Source organism: Ursus americanus, chromosome 2, assembly GCF_024610735.1.
Source record: "Ursus americanus isolate L20-20 chromosome 2, mUrsAme1.1.p, whole genome shotgun sequence".
NCBI classification, from domain to species: Eukaryota; Metazoa; Chordata; class Mammalia; order Carnivora; family Ursidae; genus Ursus; species Ursus americanus.
This window is the reverse complement of record NC_142128.1, coordinates 21,390,506-21,413,333: the sequence shown is the minus strand read 5'-3', so window position 1 is coordinate 21,413,333 and position 22,828 is coordinate 21,390,506. Positions and strand designations below refer to the sequence as shown.

Genomic DNA, 22,828 nt, shown 5'->3' with positions numbered 1-22,828 from the left:
CAGGGCTCGATCTCACGACCCTGAGACCATGACCTGAGCCGGAATCATGACTCAGATGCTTAACCAACTGAGCCACCCAGGTGCCCCCTGAAGCTCCTTTTCCATAACATACAAAGTTGTTATCACTTTCCTAGTTGCCCCAGTGCCTCTTTGGGGGCATGTGATCAAGCTGAGGGGAATGTCATGGGTCTCTGTTAATCAAATCAGATGTAGACCTGGCATGTTTAGGTGAAGCAAGTTGCCACAAAGTCCAGTTTAAGTTCTAAGCTGGCATTCAGAGACCACCGTGGTTTGTAGATAAGCATGAAGGCTGGATATGGTGGTACCATGGACAGCACCAAAGAGCATGGTATGTTGCTGTTGGCAAATGGGGTGCAAGTGGGCCTCCCCTTGGATGAACGGACCTCTCAGACACAGATAGGAGATGCCAGTATGTTTTTTTCAGGTTGAATTCTTTTATTTGAAGGTGACGACAGCAACTCAATTCAAACTAACTTGTTAAAAGAGATATTTTTTAGCTGACATAACTGAAAAGTCCACGGGGCAGATGTGACTTTACGCCAGGCTGGATCCAGGGGCTCAAATGATATTATGAGTGTTCACTTTATCACCTTCCCTCCAGGTTCTGTGTTATCTCTACTTGCTTTCTTCTCCACCTGGTGACGCCTGGCACTTCTAGACTTACATTCTACCACCTGAGCAATCCCAATGTAAAAAGAGCTCATCTCTTTCCTGACAATACCACCAAAAGTGCCAGAGCTAATGCTCAATGGCTTTGATTAACTGTTTTTGGATCACATGGCCATTCCTGCAGCAGTCACTGTGACCAGCAGAATGAGGTGTTTCCAGTGGCCAGGATAGGCCCACATGACCACTCATGGAGCCAGGAGCTGGGATCAGCACCACCAACCTTACATGGTTGAGAATCAGGGAAGGATGGTCCTTCAAAGGATTATGGGGATGCTGTCATCACAAGATGCTAAAACAGGCAGGGACCACAGATGTCCACCACCCAATGAAGATGATTTAAGGTAGAGGTCTGAATTGAATAGTAGACCGCATTACCTCTCAGGAAGTTGGACTTTATTGAGATTGAAGAAGACTGGCCCACAGATCATCACTACTCATTGATACTAAAACACCAAGTGTTGACAGGGAAGAGAAAGTGTGATGGTATTGGAGTAATCCAATATGCTGGGAATGTGCGAGCATTTCCAAAAATAATCAAGCTCTCCTCATCAACATGGATGAAATAAAAGAATGAGAGTATAGCACATATCCTTTACATTTAAGCTCAAATGTTACCTCCATGGAGGTAACACTTTCCTGGCATCCTCTTTACAGAAGCCTTCCCCCGTTACTAACTCATCATCCTCTTCATTTTCTTCACACCACCCGTCAAAGTGTATAGCAATCATAGATTAATAACCACGTAATAGTTAGATAATATATAATAATTATAATTAATGATCATGTAATAATTATAGATTTGAACATTTGTTAATTATCTTTTTTCCTCTACTGGAATTTAATCTGAACAGAAGCAAAATGTTTATTTATCTTGTTCACAGTATGTTGTGAACCTAGCTCCAAGCATAGTGCCTGTCACATAGTAGGTGTGCAACACTTTTTTTTTTTTTTTTTTTTGGTTGAAAGGATCAGTGGGAACTCTTGGAGGTCATGTCCTAGGAATCAGCCTAGGAGAGCTTGAGCATTTGAAGCTAAATAAGATTCTTTCCATCAAGTTTTTTTTTTCCCTCCATGATCTTCAGAGATATTTCAAAAAATAATAATAATTTTGTGAAAAACGTACCTTACTGTGAAATGTAAGGGGTCCATAAAGCATAAGGATTGACTCTTGAAATGCTCCTGGGTACAAGAAGCCTCCATGGATGCTCTGCTCTTTATTTAGATTCCTGTGGATCTCTCTTCTGAGAGCTGCTGTCTCATTGTGTCCTTGTGAGATGCTTGGCACAGTTGGATCTATAAAAAAAGGAAAAACAGACAAGTTTGTGGACCCCTCTTTGTCGGCCAGATTATAAACTATTAGAGGGCAAGGGCTGCCTTATACTCACTTCTGTGCTTCCCCAACACCTAGCACAGTGTTTTGCATGTCACGAGTGACTGTTGGTTGACTTGAAATAAATAGCATTTGTTAAATCCTTCAATTTTTATGTCTGCCGCAGTGACCTCAAACTTGACAATGTGATGCTGGATTCAGAGGGCCACATCAAGATTGCTGATTTTGGCATGTGCAAAGAAAACATCTGGGATGGGGTGACCACCAAGACATTCTGTGGCACTCCAGACTACATCGCCCCTGAGGTGAGAGCTGACGGGATCCCTAACACATCCATGTTGCATTGATGTTTCCCCTGTGCCCTAGATGACCGTATCAGAGCTGAGAAAGGTCCAGGGGGGTTACCTGGTAAGCAAACCTCAGGCTAGACCTTCTCCTGTACTCTAAATCGTTCCTTGGAGATAACACATGCAAATTAACTTTGCACACATCCAGAAGCTCAGGCCCAAAATACATCAAGGTTTGGGGAAAATTTAAATAAAACTCAAAAAGAACCATCCACCACACATCAGGAAAATTCTTCAAGCTGCTATGGCTCATGGCCATATGATACTGCCTCATTATGACATTGAAACGTTTGTTAAGAGGAGGGAAAGAGAGACAGAGAGGGCTTTCCTGAGCTGACATATGACACAGGATCTATGTACTGATACTAAACCCTGAAGGACTTAGAATTTTTCTTTCTGTGAGTAAGACATAAATGAAAGGGAAAAGATTTAATTCTAGTGCCTCCCCCTCCCTTCCCAAAGGAAACGGTCAGTTGCAGAATGGATTTCCCCAACATATCATGGTACAGAATTTGTGCCAGATGATAGCCTTCCTTTTTCTCTGAATTGGTGCTTGGAGAAGTGGCATTTTGCAATCTGTTACTAGATTTTTAAGGAAAGAAACTGAGGATGTGACACAGAGTCTTGGAAATAGGTATTCTAGAATTCTTTTCTTGACTGTCAGTCACTTATTTGGAACAATGGTGATAGGAGACCCCATATAACTAAATAATTTGCCACAAAATTTAAAACCTGCATACTCTTTTACCAAAACAGTTCTTCTTCTAGGAACTTAGCTTGCAGCGCGCGCACGCGCACACACACACACACACACACACACACACAGCTGAAATGTTATGTGTTCAAAGTCCTTTCTTCTTTACAGTGCTATTTTTAAATAATGAAAAATAGGAAACAACCTCAAAGACCATCAATAAAAGAATGATTAGCTAAAATATGCTACATTCACGTTAAGAAGTACCATGCAGCTCTTATAAAGATCAGAGTATATCCATATGTACTAACTTGAACAGTGTCTGTCAATCAAGGAATGGACAATGGACTGAATTATTTATAGTATGAAATACCACATCAATTCAATTCAAAAGATTGAGTTATGTATGTAGATATGGAAAGATCTTTGAAACATATCGTTAAGAGAAAGAAATCAAGGTACAGTGAACAATTATATGCCAACAAGCTGGACAACCTAGAAGAAATGGAAAATTTTTTAGAAACATGCAACTTAATAAGATTAAATCAGGAAGAAATAGAAAATCCGAATAGACCAATTACTAGTAAGGAGATTGAATTAGTAATCAAAAATCTCCCAAAGAAGAAAAGCTCAGGACTAGATAGCCTCACTGGTGAATTTTACCAAGCATTTAAAAAAGAATTAACACCAATCTTTCTCAGATTTTTCTGAAAAATCAGAGGAGGGAAGACTCCCAAACTATTTTTACAAGGCTAGCATTATTCTAATATCAAAAACAGAAAAGGACACTACTAGAAAAGAAAACCACAGGCCAATATCCCTGATGGGTGTAGATAGAAAAATTCTCAATAAAATACTAGTAGACTGAATTCAGGAGCACATTAAAAGGATCATTCACCATGACCTAGTGGGATTTATCCCTGGGATGCAAGGATGACTCAACATATGCAAATCAATCATTGTAATACATCATTAATAGAATAAAAAGAATCATATCATTTCAATAGATGCAGAAAAAAAAAACAAGGGATAAGACAAGGGTGTCCATTCTCACTACTCCTATGCAACATAGTACTAAAAGTCCTAGTTAGAACAATCTGGCAGGAAAGAAATAAAAGTACCAGAATTGGAAAGGAAGAAATAAAACTGGTCTCTGTTTGCATATGACATAATTTTATACATAGAGGATCCTAAAGACTTAACCAAAACTTTTAGATCTAATCAATGAATTCAGTAAAGTTACAAGATACAGTATTAGTATACAAATATCAGTAGCATTTCTATACATTAACAACAAATTTTTTGAAAATGAAATGAAGAAATGGATTCCATTTTACAATAGCATCAAAAACAATACAATACTTAGGACTAAATTTAAGAAGATAAAATATTTCTACTCTGAGAATTACAAGATATTGCTGAAAGAAATTGAAAAAGATACAAATAAATGGGAAGACATCCCATGTTCACAAATTAGAATTAATTTTGTCAAAATGTCAATACTACCAAAAGCCATCAATAGATTCAATGAAATCACTATCAAGATTTCAGCTGCATTTTTGACAGAAGTACAAAGAACACCACCCAAATTTATGTGGAACTACAAAAGATCCTGAACAGCCAAAGAAATGAGAAAAAAAGAGGTGCCTGAGTGTCTCAGTTGGTTGCGTCAGACTCTTCTTGATTTTGGCTCAGGTCATGATCTCAGGATTGTGAGATTGAACCCCATGTCAGGCTTCATGCTGGGTGTGGAGCCTGCTTAAGATTCTCCCTCTCCCTCTGCCCCTCCCATCTCCCCACTCACGTGCACTCTATCTCTCTCTGAAGAAAGAAAGAAAAAGGAAGGAAGGAAGGAAAGAAAAGAAAGAGGGAGAGAGAAGAAAGAGGAAAGGAGGAAGGAAAGAAAGAAGGAAAGAAGGGAGCAAAGAAGGAAGGAAAGAAAGACAAATCAGGAGGCCTTATACTATTGATTTGAAGCTATACTATAAAGTTGTAGTCATCAAAACAATATGGTACTGGCATAAAAACAGATAAGTAGACGAACGGAGCAGAATCAAGAGCCCAGAACAAAACCTAAGTATATATGGTCAACTAATGTTTGACAAGCAAACCAAGAATAGTCAATGGAGAAGACGTCTCTTTAATAAATGGTGCTGAGATAATTGCGTATTCATATGTAAAAGAATGAGTGGTATCCTACACCACTCACAAGAATGAACTCAAAATGGGTTAATGACTTAAATGTAAGACCCGAAATCATGAAACTCCTAGAAGAAACCATAGAGCAGAGCTCCTCAACATGGGTCTTGGTCATGATTTTGGAATATGACACCTAAAGCACTAGCAACAAAATCAAAATAACACACATCAAACTGAAAACCTGCACAGCAAAAGAAATCACCAACAAAGTGAGGAGAAAACCTATGGGATGGGAAAAAATATTTGCAAACCATATCTCTGATAAGGGGTTAATATCCAAAATAGATAAAGAACTCATACATCTCAACAGCAAACAAAACAAATAACACAATTAAAAAATGGGCAAAGGACCCATATAGACATTCTAAAAAAAACCCAAAAACACCACAAAAACACAAAAAACATACAAAAGCCAACAGGCACATGAAAAGATGCGCAGTATCACTCATCATTAGGGAAATGCAAATTAAAACCACAATGAGATTATCCCCTCACGCCTGTTAAGATGGCCATTATCAAAAAGACAAGAGACAACAAGTGTTGGGAGGATGTGGAGAAGAGGGAACTCTTGTAACAGTGGATGGGATTGTAAATTGGTGTAGCCACGCTGGAAAACAGTGTGGAGGATCTTCAAAAAAATTCAAAATAGAGCTACCATATGACCCAGCAATTCCACTTCTGGGAATATATCCAAAGAGGAGAAAAAAACACAGATACTAACTCAAAAAGATATCTGCACTCCCATGTTTATTGCAGCATTATTTACAAGACATGGACACAACCTAAGTGTCCATCGATGGATGAACGGATGAAGAAGTTGTGGTATATATACAGAATGAACTATTATTCAGGCCATAGAAAACATGGATGGACGTTGAAGGCATTATGCTAAGTGAAATAAGTCAGAGAAAGGCAAATACTGTATGATCTCACTTATATGTGGAATCTTGAAAAAAGAAAAAACCAAACTCGTAAAAAAAGAGATCAGACTTGTGGTTCCCAGAGGTGGAAGATGGGGAGGGGGATTGTGGGAGGATGGTCAAGAGGTACAAACTTCCAGTTATAAGTAAGTACTAAGGAGGTAATGTACAACTTGATGCCCATAGCAAACACTGCTGTATGATCTAGAAGAAAGTTAAGAGAATATATACTAAGAGTTCTCATCACAAGGGAGAAAGCTTTTTTCCTTTTTTTCCCTTTTTTTAGCGCATCTATATGAGAAAGTCGATGTTAGTTGAACTTATTTTAATCATTTTCCACAATATATATAAATCAGACCATCATGGTGTGTGCCTTAAACTTGCACAATGGTGTATGTCAGTTATTGGTCAATAAAGCTGGGAGGAAGAAATCAAGGTACAGAATGTTAAATACAATATGATACCATATATGGAAAACAACAACAATACACAGAACACTGCTGTATGTTTCCTATGAGTATGTAGAAATACACATAAAGGCATAGAAAAGCTGGAAGGCTCCAGACTGATCTTACAACATGGTTACCACTGAGGGTAAGAGCACAGTAAAGACAAATTTAGCTCAATCTGTATGCTGTGTACGTTTTTCACAAGGTAAACATATTTGTGTATTACTTGAATAATTAAAAGTAATCTTTTTAAAAAAATCCTTTATAGATTTCTCCTACTATTGATGGTAGAGCCTAACTCTGAAAACTTTCATAAGCCAAAATGGTGCGAAGCAAAGAAGAAATTCTATAGCAATAGCAGTTTTACATGGGAAAAAAATGTTAGTGTTCTCAGACCCAAAAAATAACCTCTTGGGCTTTTCTGAGACCTTAGGACACATCTGGCTAGTGGATGCATAAAATAAATCGAAATCAAGCACAGATGCTCACACCATTCAAAGCTGTGACTGCTTGATGCTGGGTGAAGTTCCCTGGGAAGGAGCTTGGCGGTTCCACTATCGCTGCCTCTGTAATGACTCCCTGCAAACCAAATGCTGAATTCAATTTTTGCTCTTTGCCTTTATTGTAAAAGCAAAAGTCCTCTCCGGATTTCCTTCAGTTAACGGAAACAGGTACTAATGTAGGTCTTTCATAAAAGCGAAGTGGCGGAACGCGAACTTTCAAAAAGCAGGGGACACCTGTATTAGAACGCAGTGGTGTTTTCCCTACATGTCCTACCTCCTTATTATCATTTTGCTAAGCAGTTAGGGCATCAGACAATTCCTTGATCTGCCATGAGTTCGGCAATCTCTGGTTCCAAACTCACTGCAGTTCACTGTCACCCGGGATGCTTTTAAAATGTAGGCTGCCCAGGCGTTAGCGTGGATCAACTGAATCCAGGTCTCTACAGGGAGGACCCCCATATCTGTGATTTTCCAGAATTTCCAGTGGTTGCGATGCACCAGGCGGACACCTGGTGGTGTGTTTCTGGGGAAGCTGCTCCCTCCTCCAGCCCCCTGATGGAAGGAATAAGCAGGGGTCCAGCTTTTGCCCTGGCTTTGCCATTAACTAACCACCTCACCTTCTGGCAATTTCTTTTGCCTCCCAGGTTCTATTTTCCTTTGTAAAAGGATTAACTTGTTAGGTTGTCATGAGGATCAAAGAAGACATGAAGTACTTTAAAAGTGTGAAAACACTTTCAATAAGTGTTCTCATAGAAAGCTTTCCCTTCAGTCTCTTACAGTTTAATTCTCCTCAGAGGGGGTTTCTGACATTAGGGTGAACGCAGAGGCGGCAGATGGATTTCAACAAACGGACATCCGTTTTATAGCCAGGTTTTCTTGGACGCATTCATTGAGTAAAACAACCACTGAATGAGAAAACTTCCTAGTTACAACTAACATTTTGAGGGCATAATGTGTGAGAAGCACACATTTCTCTTTCATCCTTGCAAAACCCTATGACATGGATATTTTAAAATTCCTTTTGTAGGGGAGGAAACCGAGACATCAAGAATTTAAGTAACCTCCCCCAGGGTCACATGACTCAGAAATAGCGGTCATGATTCAAAGTCTGGACAGTCTGACCCACACGCCTCTGACCTGAAGCTTTGCTATAGATCACCTTTTAAACCCTTTGATACAGTTAGTTTTACACGCCTACAATTTGAAAGGAGGATGGTCATATGGCTATTCTAGACTTTGCCATGCTCTGGCAATTTGGTAATAAGTATGAAAAACCTTAAAACTATACATACCATTACAGAAGACTTGAACAGACCTTTTTCCAAAGAAGACATCCAGATGGCCAACAGACACATGAAAACATGCTCAACATCACTCAGCATCAGGGAAATGCAAATCAAAACTATGATGAGATATCACCTCACACCTATCAGAGTGGCTAAAATCAGTGACACGAGAAACAACAGGTGTTGGTGAGGATGTGGAGAAAGGGGAACCCTCTTCCCCTGTTGGTAGGAATGCAAACGGGTGCAACCACTGGAAAACGGTACGGAGGTTCACCAAAAAATTAAAAATAGGACTACCCTATGACGCAGCAATTGCATTAATGGATATTTACCCCCAAAATACGAAAACACTAATTCAAAGGGATGTGTGCACTTCTATGTTTATTTCAACATTATTTAAAATAGCCAGACTAAGGAAGTAGCCCAAGTGTCCATCAATTGATGAATGGATAAAGAAGCTGAGTGCTCTCGTGTGCTCTCTCTCTCTCTAGAATATTATTCAGCCATAAAAAGAATGAAACCTTGCCCTTGGCAATGACGTGGATGGAGCTAGAGAGTATAATGCTAAGCGAAATCAGTCAGAGAAAGACAAACACCATGTGATCTCACTCGTATGTGGAATTTAAGAAACAAAGCAGAAGAGCAAAGGAAAAAAGGGCGACAAACCAAGAAACAGACTCTTAATTATAGAGAACAAACAGATGGGGAGGTTGGTGGGAGGATGGGTGAAATAGGTGATGGAGATTACAGAGAACAACACCTATCATGATGAAAAATAAATAAATTAAATAATTTTAAAAAACTACATGTACCATTTGATCCACCGATGCTATTTCTAGGAATTTATCCGAAGGAAATGATTGGACAAGTGTCCATATACCCAGTTACAAAAATATGTGTCATAGCATCAGAAGAAACCTGATCAGCTGGGAATTGGCAAAGTAGATTTTGGTATATCCATCCAATGGAATGCCGTGCAGAGGTCAAAACGCAACTATCGTGTGGAAATTTTAAGTGAATAAAATACTTCGTTAAAATTCCACATATTAATGTGTTTGACATGCATATGCACACTTTACTGTATATTAATAAAAAGACTCTAAGAGGAAATAGACCAAAGAGCTATCATAATTTTTCCCTTGATCGATAATTATGGGTGATTTTAATTGTGTTCTCTTAGCTTGTCTATTTATTGACTGATTGATTGATTGCTTGTCGATATTTTTAAATACAGTGTAAAATAGTAAGAGTAAGCTATTACAACTTTTTAACTTAAATTTTTTAAATTGTGGTAAAAAGAATAAAAAGATTTACCTTCGTAACCATCTCTAAGTGTACAGTTCAGTAGTGTTAAGGGCATTCCCGTTGTTGTGTAAATGTGATTACTTTCGTAATGAGAAACAAAGACAGTTTTCCTTCTTAAAGATGCCACGGTCACTGTATGAAAATGAACAAGAACACACTGTGCTAAGTGCTTCGAAAAGGCAGTGTGGCACCCACAGATGTTTCCCCTGCCCGCAGGCCCCCCGGTAAAGGATATCATCTTCCTAAGGTGGATAAGTGGGCGCTAGGCTCCTTTGTCGCTCTTTTTGTCAGTGGCCCACATCTGGGACTGTAACAGCTGATTTAATCCTTCTCAGTAGGCAGATGACAAGCAAAGGAAGAACTCTCCCTCCTCCCAGCCGCAGGATACTCTGCTCTTACATAAAAGAAGTGAGTATTCAGTCTGCAGCCATGGCAAGAACCTGCCTGCCTCCCTGATGGAATGCCTTCTGTTTTCCAGATCATTGCCTACCAGCCCTATGGGAAGTCTGTGGATTGGTGGGCCTTTGGAGTCCTGCTGTATGAAATGTTGGCTGGGCAGGTAATTGAATTTTAAGTGATTTGTAAGAAAAATCCTCCCTTACCCCCATCTGCATGGTTTCTCTAGAAGAAGGGTGTCAGCTTGATACCAGCTCCTAGATCGGAACCCCAGTGACTTCCGCGGCCTTGGGGTTACCAGAGTCTTTTGAATGTTTTTCCTAATCTTCTCTCTGGAATCCCCCGAGTGTGGCCTCACTGTGGAGCCCAGGGAAAAGAGCCTGGTGGTTTGGGGCAGTTGGGGAGGGTCAGGCACCCTGTCTTCCCAAACTCTCCTCTGTCCCACAGGCACCCTTTGAAGGGGAGGATGAGGATGAACTCTTCCAGTCCATCATGGAACACAATGTGGCTTACCCCAAGTCCATGTCCAAGGAAGCTGTGGCCATCTGCAAAGGGGTGAGTGAGCCCCTGAAAGCTTGCTGCCAGGACCACCACATGTGGAGAATGCAGGGTGTGCCCCACACGAGGAGGCCTCACCCCATGTGGGGAGGGGTGGAATGGAGACTGAACTCTACCCCTCCCTGCACTTGCCAGCCTGTGAGCCTGGTGTAGACCTTCTATCTCCCGAAGCAAAGGGAGCTTTTTTCCTATCTGCACAAAAGTACCCGAGAGGTCTGCCGGCAACAGTATCTTGCTGCTGGCTGGGCTCCAGGCGCTAGCCCTCAGAGGGGAATGCGTATTGGATGAATGAAATAGGAAACGCAGAGACCTTGCCAAAGAGCTGGAACCCATGGGAAGGTGTGCAAGAGGCCTGCAGCACTGATCTGACAGCCTGGCCATGCTCTGCTGCTTATGTGTGTGGCTAATACCAACAGTGTGTAACTTTTGTCCTAAGAAAGGATCACGAAAGACTGAGTTTAAAGGATTCTCTGGATAAGCTGACCCAAATGTGTCTTCAGAACCCCTAGTCTCCGTCCATACCCCACACACGGCTGAAAAGCATGCTCATTTTGTACATGGCAGTGGATGAAGAGAAGGCAGGGCCCATGTTTGCCGGTGAGGATTGCTTTGTTATTATGCATCTAGCATTAGGCCAGGATGTGCTCACAGTGACCTGGGTGAGTCCCTGGAGATCAGCAGTCCACATCTTTGGTGCCATCAGGATGACCTGAAGTACTTCTTCAGATTGTACAGAACCTCAGGCTCACCTTAAAGATGGTCTGGACATCGGTATTTTGCAAAAGTCCCTGTGTGGCTTGAAAACCACTGCCTTTAAAACAAATGTGGTAGCATTGCAACCCTGATAGAAGTGTGCCAGCAAGCGATGAGAGCCCCAGAGATTACAGCCCACGGAGGCTGCCTTGATTAAGTATTCACTCTCCCACCAGTCGGGGGACCAGTTATCAACGTTAGGGCATGGCCATGCCTTCCCAGTGGGTTACCCCACCTGTGTGTCTGAAGGAACCAGGGCTGCTTGCCCTAGATCTTCGGGGTATTTGCAGGTTTCCCACTGCCGACCCAGCCTTGCTCTTCTTGGCCCCAGTCAGATGCCCCGTGAGCTGGCCTGGGGGCAGAAATGCTGGAAAACTCAAGCAGTTTGTAATAATAGCTGGGCCAGCCTCTCCATCTAGAGCACTTTGTCAACACCACCTAGATCCTCACTCATGGTGAATCACCTAGCACAGCGTAAGGCCAGTGCAGACCTCCATAGATATATTCTCGTAGGGGAAGAAGAGTGAGTGGGGGTCATATACTGACCTTTTGGTCTGTTAATAATTGCCAACATTTCAAGAGCAGGGGATTTCCCATAAACATTAACTTTCCAGTTTCTCTTGAAAAATCTGATCTCACCATGCCTGTCTGTCATTCCTATAAAGAAAGCATCAGCCAGCTGGGTGGGAAGCCTTTGTCCCTTTAAGATAGGGCATACCCTCTCCAATTTGCAGAAATCTCCATCTGACCCAGTTCCATCTGGGTTCGAATTCTAGTCCCAGCATTATTACCCCTACAACTGTGGGTAAGGCCCTCAACCTTGTGTGTGGATTGAGGCTAATGATAGTACTCCATACAGGATTCTTTGATGACTGAATGAGTCAATACAAGTGAATCCCTTACAACAGAGCCTGGTGTTCTGATCCAAAACCCCTGGGCCATGATGATGATTATTATTACTAACGCTCTGCACCACTATCTTACCTGCCAGGCCTCTCTTGGCATTTATGCATACACTGCGATAGGAATTTTTTAAGTGGGGGATTTGGGCGATTAAGACCCTTTGCACATCTCAGCACTTCCACTTCCGCAGTGTGTGGTCCTACTTTGCACCTCTGGGTGTCTGTCTCTTTATTTCTAAAAATGGAATAATAATACTCATTGAACAGAAGTTTTTGAGAGCATTCAATCAGGTAACAGAAAGCTCCTTGTGTGGTATTGGCGCATAGTAGGTGCTTAATTAATACATGCTTGAGACCTCCCCCTTCACCACTCTGTCCTGCCTGGACAGCTGGGGGTTCTAAGTGGGTCATGGAGGAGAGAGGATTTTCCAGGTCAGTTGCATTCAGCTTCAGCTCCAATTAGCGGTTTCCCTGGTAGAGCAGATTTCTATTAATTTAGGACCCATAACCTTCAGGATTAACTGGGGTGACTTTCTTACCACTGGGTTCGAGGACCTTTCTGAATCGAGTGGGCTGAGTCCAGTGTGGGCTCTTTCTTCGAGGTTGAGGCTCCGAAGAAGATGGGCTGCTCAAGCCAACAGCAAATGCTTCCTCCCGAACAGCGGCCCCAGGGGATGCGTCTGGGAGGTGATCAGAGGTCGGAACAGTAATTAAATCCAGCTGTCTGCATGGCCGCAGGCACATCGGCTCCAAGTGCAGTAACTGGGCAGAGACTTGCATTAGCGGTGTTGGATGACTCGGCAGTGGCTTTCCTTCGCTTGGCATCCTTGTCCTTACACGGAAATTGAGCTAGGCTTTTGAACCCCTTCCATTCCAGTTGAAAAGTCCTTTATATATACATCCCATTAAAGAACTATTTTCTACCAGAAAAAAAAATCAGTATAACTTTGCGCAGATTGCCGCTCCCACTTTGAACAAACTTAAAGCAGACGGAAGCCCCAGCTGGCCACACATTAGCATGAAAACAAGTGGACTGAAGAGCACAGAGCAGTAAGAGCTCTGGGTCGGGCAGATCAGTTCAAAGCACAGCTCTGCTACTTAGCTTTGTGCCTCTGGGCAAATGACTCCTTCTCCGGACCCAGTTTCTTATCTGGAAAATGAGGATAATTGTTGTAAAATGAAAATCAAGATGAAAGAGTAATGCCTGGGAAGCCTTGAGCACAGAGCCTGGGTGCATAGGAAGTACTCCGTACACAGAAGACATCATTGATAATATTAGCGGTAGTGCCAACCAAAACCTCGTAGCCCTTTCTTTCCTATTAATCCTACACAAATGTCGGGACCTGGCCCAATGTGCTTGCCCTCCATAAACCCTTCCTGACCAAGCCAAGCCACAGATATCCCTGGGGAGCCCACATACAAAGAGCTCTCTCATGAAAAGCCCAAGTTCGGGAGTAGGCAAAGGTGAGATCAAGTCCCAGCTCTACCACTCCCTGTCTCTCTCCGTCCTTGCCGGTTGCTTCACCTCTCTGAACGTCAATTGCCTTGTCACTGGAATGGGAAAAATAATATACCCACCTCATCGAGTTACTGTGAGAATCGGGTAAGCTCATGCGTGCAGATCAAGTAGCAGCTCAGAATAGAAGTGCCCAGTGATTTTCCCCCAGCAGGCAAAGCATATATGGAGAATGTCTGTGTTCATGTGTGTGTGTGTGTGTGTGTGTGTGTGTGTGTGTGTGTGTGTGTAGGGGGATAGTTTCTGCTGACACGTTATCTGCAAGCAGGAAGCAGGCTAAGCTGAATGTCCAACAGCATAGGTGTACTTGCTGGGTTCACCTTGCCGTGATCCTCAGATCCTGGGCACAGTCTAAGGACTCTGGCACCACGGTAGTCAGGTCAACTCTGGGAAGCTTCTTGGTCTTGTATGTTCCAACTTCTTGTTTTTCCTCTTCAAGGCCTTCTTGTTGGTTTGGGGTTTGGGTTTTTTGTTTTTTCAATCACCAACCCCTCCGTCTTTGCTCTCGGTGCATTTGCTCAAGTCTTGAGATCAGAGAGATTTTCATGCTGCTTTGGATTCATTTACAAGAGGAAGCCTGTCTGGTTTCATCTTGGAGCATCTATTCATCTTGTTATTTAGCACTGGCTCAGAGACCCAAAGATGGAGGGTTTTGATAATTAAGTAATTTAAATGGAACACCAAAGAAACCTCAGCGGAGTTTAGTGTAATGTGTGATACAAGCAAAATGAGCTGGGCTAGATTTTGACTATTTAATGAGCTTTCAGAAAGTAATTACTTGAAACTTGGGTCCATTTGACTAATATTTTTTCTTCTGTTTTGTCATTTTCACAAGTGCTTTACTGAGAAATGCAAATATTATCAGAATGAATGTGGCCTTTGCCTTGGTCACACTCCAGCTTTCTTGGGGTGGGAGGTGGGGAATTTGAAGATATTGAAACTGTTCTCATTAAATGCCCCAGTAATTGCATAAAACTCCTTCTTAAATCAGAATGCATCGGGTGACATTTCTCACTTGAAGTTCAGGGCCACATTGAGGCTCAGGTTCGATTAACCGTAAGCAATCTTGCTGTGGGACGGCCAGCAGCAGGTCCTGTTGTTGGGTCCTCCGATTATAAAGACCTCACTGGGAAATTATTGTCTGGAATGGAAAGCAAGAAATAAACGTGGAAACTCTGACTGCACTTTCTTCCCTAATTCATGGGAGTCATTGTTTCTGCGCGGCTCACATGCCCCTCCCCACCCGAGTTTCATTAAATCCAGCCTTTCTCTTCTCTCAAAGCTGATGACCAAACACCCGGGCAAACGTCTGGGTTGCGGACCCGAAGGTGAACGTGACATCAAGGAGCATGCGTTTTTCCGGTATATTGATTGGGAGAAACTTGAACGCAAAGAGATTCAGCCCCCGTATAAGCCAAAAGCCGTAAGTAAACTGTCCTCTCTGACTCTTGGATTCGCGTGCATAACACACTCTCTCCTCTCCCATCGTGTGCGCCCGCAATGTTCTGAGGGGGAGACATCGATGTTTTTACTCGAATATGTCTGTAAGTTGATGCAACAGTCACTGGGTACAAAAATGGAAATCTCCATTCACACAGCCTGGCCTCTGCAAAGGCGGGAAAGACAGTGGCTACCGAGCTTCTGTGTTATCGATTCAGTTATAGTTAACTGTCTTCGCTGGCAACTTCTTTGGAGATGGTACTTCGGTGAGCAGAGTTCAGATCCAGTTTTGGACAGGGATGCGGAGTCTCATTTTGCCCTTGTTCTTTCCTTGGTTCGACTGTGTCCCTTTCGCTTCCTACTGACATTGAAAAGGTCATGTTGTTTACCTCCATGGTATTTAAATGGAATCCTGAAGCATACCCTCCGTCTGAGTCGGTAAGTCAGACAGCACCACCAGCCAGCTCCCACCCGAGGCGCAACAGAATGAAGCAAACGCTGGCGTGCTCCTAGACCTCTTGGAGGCTCTGAGTGTTGACACGGCTTTGAGGTAACATCTATAGGACAAGAATAAAAGCCTCCCGTTTCCCACAGTCGTGCGCACACGGGAGGGTTTTCCCTCCCCAAAGACTCGGCTGGGAGTACTTGTCAGCACCGGGGTGGAGGAGTTTGCACTGAATTAATCCGAACCGCAGTTTCCCAGACAGGCTATTTCTTGGTTAGATTAAGAAGAAGGGAGACCCTGTGACTTTATGATGAGCTGGGAAGCTGCCTACCGAGGCTGAAATGTGCGCATAAACATTGTCATCGAAACCTGACACTGTGAGCTCCGTGATGATAATGGTAGTGATTTTGATATTAGGAATTTCTTGGCCCCTTATTATGTGCCAGGCACCACATAAAGCACTCCGCGTGTGGCATCTGATGAGAGCCTTGCAACGAGCTATTGAGGAGGTCTGTTTTTCCATGTACTGGAAGAAGGGAGGGAGGCTCAGAGAGGTTGAGTGCTCTGTCCAGGGTCACTCAGCCAGGGTGTGATGAAGCAGGGATTCAGACCTCAGTCTGACTCCGAGGTGGATCGGAATGCCCAGGGGGGCAAAGGGCACGTAGGCTGAAGAAAGCCCCCCAGGTGATTCTTACAGCTCCCTGGTGTTGCACCTTCCCCGCCATCCCACACCATTAGCTCATCCCCGATGCATCTGCATCTCTGTGGACACTCCCTGGGGTTAGGAAGCCAGGTTATTTAGAGGCAGCCCGTTGCACCATGCAGCCCTTGTAGCTGTTGCAAACATACACGTTGGTGTCTAATCAGCCTCCCCAGAACTGCCATCCCTCTGGCCCCTCTTGTCATCCAGAGCCTCTTTCTCTGCAGCACATTTGCAGATTACACTCCTGAATCCTGTGATTTCCAGGCCAAACACCCCCCCCCCGCCACTCCCACCGCACACACACCTTCCACCTGCAAGCATGTCCCAAATGACATCACCTCCAAATGCCTAGTATCTTCCAGGCCATCAGCTTCCATCTTAAAATACAGACACAGGAGTGAGCACAATATTTCTAATAGTGTCTGACCCTCAAGTGAATACAGTGAGTCCCGCCAACAATCTCTTGATCATTCTAGAGGTGGCGAACTTGACGAGTCTGTTCGCTTCTTTGTTCCTCTGTTTCATCCTCTGTGATACAGCGGCGTTAACAGTCCCTGCTTCAGAGGATCGTCACATTGGGTGAAGCACTCAGTGCAGGCCGGGCACGTAGTTGACGCTCTGGGAGAATTATCATTATTTTTGTTAGCCGTGTCACACGTTGATCGATGTCTTGGGCGTAGGGTCTTTGAGGTGTTGAACAGTGTCAAGTCCTGCTGATGCTGTTCCTTAAGATGATGTCCATGTGGGCACTTGGGGTCAGAGAGAGGGACACTGCATGTCCTAGGCAGTATCATCACTTCTAATGAACCATTTGGAAAAAGCTCAAAATGGCAGCCTGGGAGACAAGAACAGATTCTGTGTTCAGGAAACTGAGAACTCAGAGATGGGACACGAAACTGACTTGGGTTTTGTGGGGCTATTCATGAGATCTCAAAATGTGTACCCCCACCCCCATCCTCACTTGGCCAGAGGAGGCATGCAAATACCCCCATCTCCACCAGCGTTGAACCCGGTGCCATTCTAGGGAGGGTTCATTCTTTAGTTGTAGACCAGTGGTTTTCAAAGTGTGGTCCCCAGACCAGCGGTATCCCCTGGGAATTTGAGGACTGAAATGCTCAAGCTCCTCCTCAGAAACCCGGAATCCAAAACCCTGGGGGTGGGGCCCTCCAGGTGAATCTGATGTGACCCAGGCTGAGATTCTCTGCTGTGGAGTTTAGTGTTAAGAGCTCAGGCAGGGAAGTTGGGCCAAGGCCAGGGGAACATGGCCAGGAGGAAAATTTCTCTTTTTTTTTTAAGATTGTTTTTATTTATTTGAGAGAGAGAGAGAGAGAGAACGGGGGTGAGCAGGAGGCAGAGGGAGAGGGAGAAGCAGATTCCCCGCTGAGCAGGGAGCCTGACGCGGGGCTCCATCCCAGGACCCTGGGATCACGACCTGAGCCGAAGGCAGACGCTTAACTGACTGAGCCACCCCGGCGCCCCAAAAAGGAAAATCTCTTTAAGAGGAAGACATTGGTTTTTGCCTAGTCTGAGTGACGGGTGGTGGCTTCCGGGAACAGGTTACAGGCTCAGGTGCCTTAGAAGCCAGGCACGTAATGTAAATAGGAGAGGGGGTTGCTGGGGACAGAGGCAGCCTGGGGAGCTGGTGCTTATCTCCAGTGGTACAGTTGCAGGACCCTGTTGACCGTTACTAATGATTGTCATATTTTTTTATATCATCCGTAGGAACGGCTACCTTTCTCTGAGCATGTTATACAAGCCAAGCGCTGGGCTGGCCAGGTTTGCCCCTCGGGGAGGCGGGCTCTTCATTCCTCCAACCTCGTCAGGATTTTCCATGAGCTCTCACTATCTTTTGATACATCAGCAACAAATTTTTAAAAATTAAACACAGTCCAGGCCAAATTAAACACATCCACAAGTCTTATGTGGCCCATGGACTCAGTTTATAGTCTTTGGGGTAGTGATTACTCAAAGTCAGGTTGACATTTAACCGGTTCCTGTTAGTACTGGTTATTTACCACTGAGTCCATTCCGACAGGGTAAATATTTTGGAACTTCTGGCTAAGCAATAATGAATATCAAAGATCTAGCCAGTGCCTGGCCCATAGAAAATACTCAGGAAAACGTAGCTATTCTTATCATAGATAACATAAAAAATCACAATAATTAGTAACGATCAATAGATCCTTCGACTGTTCTGCCTTTGATTAGATTTCCAACGAGCCAGCATCTTGAATTCCCTCTCGTGGGTTTAACCGTGACTTTCAAAGTACAGTGATTGGACTGGGCTGTATTCTTCAAGATGTTCTGCCACCAGCAATGAGGGGAAGCAGGCACTGCCCTTGGTCCCTGAGACTGAATTAGAAATAATAATCATGGGGGGCTCAGTCGGTTAAGCGTCTGCCTTCGGCTCAGTCATGATCCCAAGGTCCTGGGATCAAGTCCCGCATAGGGCTCCCTGATCCTCGGGGAGCCTGCTTCTCCCTCTCCTCTCCGTTCATGCTCTCTCACTATCTCTGTTGCTATCTTTGTCTCTCTCAAATAAATAAATAAAATCTTTAAAAAAAAAAAAAAAGAACCATGGATATATCACCCCCTCTTTCAATTCAACCAGCACCTACGCCTTTTTAGTTGTGGACGCCAGTCTCAGCGTCCTCACCCCTACTCAAGGATTTCACATTTCCCCTTCTGCACATCTCCCTAAGGGCCCGTGGCAAGCGTGTGCAGAGTGCCACGGGCCTTTCGGGTTATTACAAGGTGTGCATGTATCTGTCGGCGTTCCTGATTCATGCGTGCTATTAAATAGAGTGCAGCGGGAGGGAAAACACGGGGCAAGAACAGAGGATTCGATTCAAACATCAGTGAAGGGTGCTATTATCGGAGGCTCATTAACATGAGCTTTTCAGTTGTTCCCAGTGCCAGCTTTTGTTACGGCAAGGAGCGGGTTGTAGAGTATTGTTCCTGAGACGGGGATCCACTAGCTTTGGCGCACTGTAATGTACCTGAGTGATTTTTTTTTTACACGTGCACTTGATGGTGTCCCTCTTGCTTAAAGCTTCCCCAGTGGCTCTCTGCTGCCCCCAGAATGATGCCAGCTGTTCCTGAGCATGTATGGCTTTTGGGGTCTTCCAGGGTCCATCATCTGCCCCCTCCCCAGCTTCGGCACCTGCCCTCCGAGAGCAGGCATTTCTGAACTTCTTGCAGTTCCTCAAACACGCAGGTGTCCTCGTCCCTTCCCAGCTCTGTCTGTGCACAGCCCTCCAGCTGCGACGTCCAGACCCTTCCCCATGTGCCACCCACCTCCAGCCCCCATTCCTTGCAGTGCCTTGCTCCTTCCCCCTCGCCGAGGCTCTTCCTGATTCCTGGGGACGGAGCATCCGCTAGTGTCCTATCAACCAACTCACCACACTTTATTGTAATTGCTTGTTCGGTGCGATGTCTGTCTTCTTGACTAGATTGAAAGGTTGTGACTATCTTTGTCAGTGTTGATTCCCAGTGCTTAGCAAAAGGCTTAGCACCCAGCAGGCGCTTAATGATTTTTCCTGAATAAATGAATGAATCCACGAACGGCTATAAAATAAGAGGCTGCGATGCCCTGTGCAGAGGAACATGCGGGATTCTTTAGGGATGCACATCGGAGCATGGGGTGTTTGTCTTCTGCATTAGTTTTCATATGCGCTGGGCTGCTGCTGCACCAGGGACGGTGCTCGGCGTGGCCGGGGCTAGAACACGGTCCAGCGGGGTGCTGCCAACCCATGGGCTGAACGGCCGATCCTGTTGTGGTTGGTATGCCGTGTAGGATGGCGAAGGCTGTACTGAAGGGGTGTGTAAGCTTCAGTACAGAGCGTGCTGGTGATGTGGTTCAGGCCACACGGCAGGCTCTTGTGGGTCAGTGTGCGGTGGGTGGGAAGTGCTAGTTTGTGTGCTGGAAGGCGGTGTCTGGGGCTGAGTGCGTGGTGGAGCAGTGGGTTGAGAGGCAGTGTGTTCTGGTTCTGTCCCCTCGGGATGCTGCCAAGTGCTCTGGGTCATCTGAACAGCAGGTGTTTATTGAAATTAAGTACCCTTCTAGGTACTGGAGACACACAAGTAAAAATAATATAATTGCCTGTTCTCATGGAACTTATATTTTAGAGGGAGCAGGCAAATAATAAACATAGAAATTGCAAATATGTTAAAAGTAGACAAGCATTGTGGAGGAAACCAAAACAGAGGTGGGGATGGGGAGAGCCGGGTTGGGGAGAGGTCAGTTTTAAACAGGGTGGTTGGGAAGCCTCGCTGACATTTCAGCAAAGATGGGAGGAAGGTGAGGGAGAGAGTGAGCTGTGTGTATATCTTGGTGGGGGAGAGTGGTTCAGGCAGTAGTAACAGGTGCAAAGGCCCTGAGGCAGGAGCTTGCCTGGCACGGTCAAGGAAGAGCACAGAATCCAAGTGCTGAGCTGAGTGGGAGAGGGAGAGGGGAAGAGGGGATGATATCAGTTAGGCTGCAGTAGGATTCTTCGGCTTTTACTTCCGGTGAGCTGGGCAGCCTTTGGAGGGCCCCGAGCAGAGAAATGTCATGATCCGACTTTGGGTTTTAAAAGGATCACTCTGACTATGGTAGGTGCAAGGGCGAAATCAGGAGACTGGTTCAAGGCTCCTGCCGTAATCCAGGTGGGTGGCAGCGGGCCCTTGGACAGGACGGAGCTGCTGAGGGCCTCCAGGTGTGTTCAACTTGGCCTACCTACCTCTCCCCACTTCCTGGCGGGATGCTCAGTAATTACCCCAGGGAGCATGAGGGAATGGATGAAGGAGAATCCCTTCAGACTGCCTGCATAATTGCTCCTCGAGTGTAATGTGGGAGTTGTTGGTCGTGGCGAAAAGCAGGATGAATGAATGAAATAGGATGTCCTAGAAGCTTCTGGAATTCAGAGGGCTGGCTTACGGGGCACAGAGCAGGGCGTTGCTGTGCAGTGGGCTGTTCCTCCTGTCAGTGTGAATTATAGGGCGGTGTGGGAGGTTCCTTGTGCTGAGGGTGATAGCCGGGGTGTCCCCTTGGTCTGGGCGAGCAGCTCCGAATTTGGCTGTGCTGTAACAGAGGGGGCACGGAGATCACAGCGTGGGCGAGCGTGTTTGCTTGCAGAATTTCTAGTGTGTGTTGCACAGTAGAAGGTATGCGGGCGTAGTATGTTTAAATCAAAATGCCTGGCTGAGATTTGGGCGGCATTCTTATCCTATTAGGAGTTGCCTTAGTGAGATCTCGCAGTGTCCCTAATGCCCAGTGCGAAGCTTGCTGTGAAAACTGGGTAGAGGTGCAAGCCTGGGGCTCGAGGCTCTGGCTGCTCCCAGGGGGCAGTCCTTGGATCAGCTTCCCTAGCTGTCAGCAGAGAGGCAGTGAATCGAGGAGTGAGAGAAAAGTAACTAGGTCATAAGGACGCCCTGCTTCGTTACCATCCACGGAGTCTTAACTACCAAGGGTGTAGGCACAGCGACTTGCCCACCAGGAAACGCGGCTCTCTTTCTGTTCTATAATAGGAGCAATCTGATGGACTGTTCCCTCTGGCCGGGGCTGGAGGAGTACAGCTCGTTGGGAAGTGGACCCTAAGAAGAGCCCCTTTCCCTCCCGGGCAGCCATCCAGGACTATCCAGACATGATCAGCAAGGCTCACTCCCTCCTTCCATTCTAGCCCGGGTGTCGGGCCTCACCGACTCCAATCCTTCCTGTACGATCTAGACTGATGCCCCTAATTTCTCGGGTGGCCTGTGCTCCCTGTCACTTGACATAAAGCCCCATACGGTTTTGAGGCATCAGAAGATCCGCAGAGACTGGGGAGCTTGCAGGCTGAAAAAGCAGAGCCCCTGGTCCCCATCCTACACCACTACAGTGTCCTGTGTATTGGCATTTTCCAAAACACCACATAGGTGATCTGGTCACACATCACAGCCTGCATCCTCTGGGAGTCCAGATGCCGAACTGCTTCAGAAACTAAATCATGCTCACAGGACTGGGTTTCTCGGTAATTCTGTCATCCGAAAACCTTGTTTATGTAGCTGAGGTCAGAAGCTTCGAGTACTGCTTTAATGAGCTGCACTTCTGTTCATGTGACATTCTTCTCCAAACCTAATTGCCCTTCCACCGTATGAGTAAGCGTCCGAGTGTGTGTTTGATGTGCTGACATTTCTGAATCAGAGCCGCGAAGTGTAACCTTTGTATGTTTGCGATGAAAACTCCAAATGCAAGGCTTAAGAAAGGGGGCGAACTTTTTACTTAATATGATTTATTTAAGAACAGAACTTGGCTCCCCTAGGAAGTACCAAGCGCTCGGGAGAGCAATACCTCTTTGAAAATTGGGACTCAACATCATTCTTCTGAAACTCATACTCATCACATGTATTAGGCAAAATATTGAGTTCTTGTC

General features: G+C 45.0%; 1 protein-coding gene across 2 annotated transcripts in view; it reads left to right on the top strand.

Moving 5' to 3' along the window:
• The window catches only part of PRKCB (protein kinase C beta), a 315,575-nt gene that overhangs the window by 273,769 nt on the left and 18,978 nt on the right, over positions 1 to 22,828 (top strand). For both annotated transcript variants that reach the window (XM_045776452.2, XM_045776451.2), the window contains exons 13-16: positions 2,187 to 2,325; positions 10,202 to 10,282; positions 10,567 to 10,674; positions 15,131 to 15,271. In XM_045776452.2, the coding sequence (XP_045632408.1) occupies positions 2,187 to 2,325; positions 10,202 to 10,282; positions 10,567 to 10,674; positions 15,131 to 15,271 (469 nt within the window). The remainder of the gene's footprint in view (positions 1 to 2,186; positions 2,326 to 10,201; positions 10,283 to 10,566; positions 10,675 to 15,130; positions 15,272 to 22,828) is intronic.